Below are 3,613 nucleotides of genomic sequence, written 5' to 3'. Positions count from 1 at the left end.
AGAAAAAAACTGAAAGCGGTTTCATTCGGATTTTTGAGGTCACATTGAAATTTGCCTGGGACGGTCGTGCTGGCTTTACGTTTTGCATTTCGTGTACGCGTTTCTGGTCGCGGATTCTGTGATCATTTGGTTGAATAGTTTTGTACGATATAGTCAAAGTTCAACCTCCTGTGACGGTCAGTTTTGTGATTTTTTGCTCAATGTTCTTATATTCTGGATCGTTTGATTTGAAATATTTGAATGTTTTGATTAGATTTTAAGAGTTCCGTTTATTAATTTTGAGAAATTTGCTGTTTTTTGTAGAAAAACTAAGAAATCTTAACTCTGTTTTCTACTTTCCTCCATTTTAATGTTTTGAGAGAGATATTTTTCCCTCCGGGATTTCATAAAAGCGTTTTTACCTTTTTAATAAAACTCCATTTTTTCATAGCATCAATCACACGGTGTTTTAAGTGCCATATTTTTTCACAATTCACGAATATGGTGATGTTTTGATAAATTAGTGTTTCCCTCGTGCTCTGTTTTGTGATCCTAGTTTTCATCAACTTGAAACTTCAACTGGTGAACTTTGACCTAGTGGATTTCTTAGCTCCTGACGTTGGAATTAAATGGTGCAATTATGACAAATGTTACACCAGGGGTAAGTTCTTGTTCCGTGTTCGGTGTGGTGTGCGGTTGAACAGTGGACATCATTCAACAAGTTAGTGGAAATATAGCGCGTGCTAGTCGGTTATTGGTTAGGTTTATTTTAGACATCCTTTGACAATATCGCCCTTATAAGTCCCTCAAAGGCTCGACCGGGTTTAAAATTTACTGAACTAACGTCTTTTATGTGTCGAATAGGTCTGCCAAATTTCATCGAAATCGGACACACCATTCGAGAGGTTCTATCAACAAAGCTTTAAGAACCTAACGGGACTTGTTTACGATCAGTAAAGATGAAAATAAACAAATTAGAGCGCGTAACAAATTAAACAAATAAACAAACAAGATCCTCAAACTCAAACTGAAGAAATGATCTTCTTCTTGTGGAACCAAACAAGAAATCGAGTATCTGGATTTATATTGACAAGAATTTGAGAATACTTATTGACGATAATGTAAGTACATTTTTTCACAAGAAATCGAGTACATTTTTGTTGACAAAGAGTACATTAATTTGACTTCTTGAGAAGAAGATCTTTGGTAGGGACATATCGTGGGTCGTTATTACAGTTTACAACTTTACAAGTTGTTAACGAAATGAACAGCTCATAGGAAGAAGAGTGAGTCAATTTTAGTGATTTGGAGAAAACTTTTATTAAATTTAAAGGTCAGTGAACTGTGGAACTCACTCAGAAACAGGTCCCTTAGGCTTAGGGGTCCACGAAAAGCTCAATTGAGTCCAAAATCAATTATTGAGGTATATATTTTTCCTTCATGTGTTAATGGTTCGTGTATTAATTTTATTGTTTATGGGTGAATCCTTCATGTGTAAACATGCTAGTCAAATTTCATGGAAATTGGACTAGCCGTTCAGATATCAATGGTGATGTAACCATTGGAATCTGTGACTGCAGTGAGGGTCATTCCAAATGAAATCGCATTTCTCCTCTGTGTTCTGGGATCAATGATATGCAGAAAAGGATAAATAAAATACTTATTTAATAATATGCAGAAAAAGAAAAGTTGATTATGATTTATTCGTTTGAGATATCGGGAAGTACCTAGTAATTATCATTATAAACATAGATACAAGACAGTTATCTACATATATTTGTTGTAGATACCTATACTTTTTATACAGATATCTATTACAGGTACATCTTCTTTATTTACGACTGACCAAGCCAGATAGGGCGATGGTACCAAAAATGGGAACCATTTTCTAGGATTATGGATTGAAGTTCGTGTTTCTTTATCTTATTCTTCGTTTTCTTCCTCCTCTTCTTCTTCTTCTTCTGTTACAACTGCTGAGGAATTCTTTTGTGCTACATCATACTTAGTTAAATACATCAGTTAAAGCTAGCTAAAAGTCCGACACTTCAGAATAAATAGCTGTCTGATTAATCTCCTAATTTGTGATCAAATCAGTTCAGATTCAATGTCCATAGGAGATCTAATGAATTTCATACTGTCCAATATTTCGTCCAGTTACTCGAATGTCCGCTACAATAACTTCAGAATAAATAGCTGTCTGATTAATCTCCTAATTTGTGATCAAATCAGTTCAGATTCAATGTCCATAGGAGATCTAATGAATTAAAAACGAACAGATAGCCAAACAATATACCTAGGTACATACATAGTGGAGGAATGAAAAATCCTCGTGTTAAAACATAAAACTTACTTCGTTGGATCACATCATACACGTACTTAACGATTAGTTACCTACCCATAATCTTGCAGCATATACCCATACCATATCCCTATTGAATGGTCCATTAGTATATTACCTACATACCCATGTACTTACTTATATTAATACCAGCTCGAATACCTATGAATCATTGAATACTATCAAATCATTTATCAAACGGCAAAGGCAGAGGGCATTATAGAAATGGCGGTCTTTTCTAATGCTCCATACATTAAAAATTTATCAAATATGAATGTCCTTTAGAAATGGCGGTCTTTTCTAATGCTCCATACATTAAAATACCGGCTTTCCTAATGATCCATGTTCATCTTAATACCTTTTCATAAATACTAATATCTACGTTAACCTCTATGTAAAAAAAAGTTAAACTTCTAGGTACCTATGTAAAAAAAAAGATAATAACCATCATAATATGATTAACGTATGACCAATTGACCATTGAACAATAATGGCTATTAAATGCATATTACCCTCAACCAATAAGCCATGAAGCTAGAAAGTTCACACGGAGAGAAATATTTTCGCTCGTGTCAAAGTTGCAAGTGCAAACTTTGTACCTTCCATTACATCTTTGTAAGCAACTTCAGTGGTGTAGTGCAGTGTACTTTGGATGTGGAGGTTGCTGGTTCGAGTCTCAGCCAAGTCATGAAATTTATTGAAGTTTAGGCCCGCCGCGCCGCACATTGGGCGACTTTCAGTAGTCGCCTGAATATCTAAACATATGAAAATTACACAGACCAAGGCCAGCCATTCACTATGAGGTAGACCTGACAGGTACACCTGATCAGGTGTACCTGTCAGGTCTACCTCATAGTGAATGGCTGGCCTTGGTCTGTGTAATTTTCATATGTTTAGATATTCAGGCGACTACTGAAAGTCGCCCAATGTGCGGCGCGGCGGGCCTAAACTTCAATAAATTTCATGACTTGGCTGAGACTCGAACCAGCAACCTCCACATCCAAAGTACACTGCACTACACCACTGAAGTTGCTTACAAAGATGTAATGGAAGGTACAAAGTTTGCACTTGCAACTTTGACACGAGCGAAAATATTTCTCTCCGTGTGAACTTTCTAGCTTCATGGCTTATTGGTTGAGGGTAATATGCATTTAATAGCCATTATTGTTCAATGGTCAATTGGTCATACATGAATCATATTATGACGGTTATTATCTAGTCTTGAAAAGAAAAACATAGAGGTTATTTTTTTTTTATTATTATTATTTTTTTTTTTTATTTTTTTTTTTTTTTTTA

The 3,613-nt window shown here is 35.2% G+C and overlaps 1 protein-coding gene across 1 annotated transcript in view; it reads left to right on the top strand.

The window, feature by feature from the left end:
- The first annotated feature begins 351 nt into the window (after nucleotides 1–351).
- The window catches only part of LOC103514629, a 20,394-nt gene continuing 17,132 nt past the window's right edge, over nucleotides 352–3,613 (top strand). The window contains exon 1 of the mRNA XM_008479527.2: nucleotides 352–640. Coding sequence (XP_008477749.2) covers nucleotides 620–640 — 21 coding nt within the window. The 5' untranslated portion in view covers nucleotides 352–619. The remainder of the gene's footprint in view (nucleotides 641–3,613) is intronic.

The sequence above is a fragment of the Diaphorina citri genome, unplaced genomic scaffold (assembly GCF_000475195.1).
Source record: "Diaphorina citri unplaced genomic scaffold, Diaci psyllid genome assembly version 1.1 scaffold1188, whole genome shotgun sequence".
Lineage (NCBI taxonomy): Eukaryota > Metazoa > Arthropoda > Insecta > Hemiptera > Psyllidae > Diaphorina > Diaphorina citri.
The sequence above is the reverse complement of the archived record's forward strand: the minus strand, read 5'-3'. Positions and strand labels throughout refer to the sequence as shown.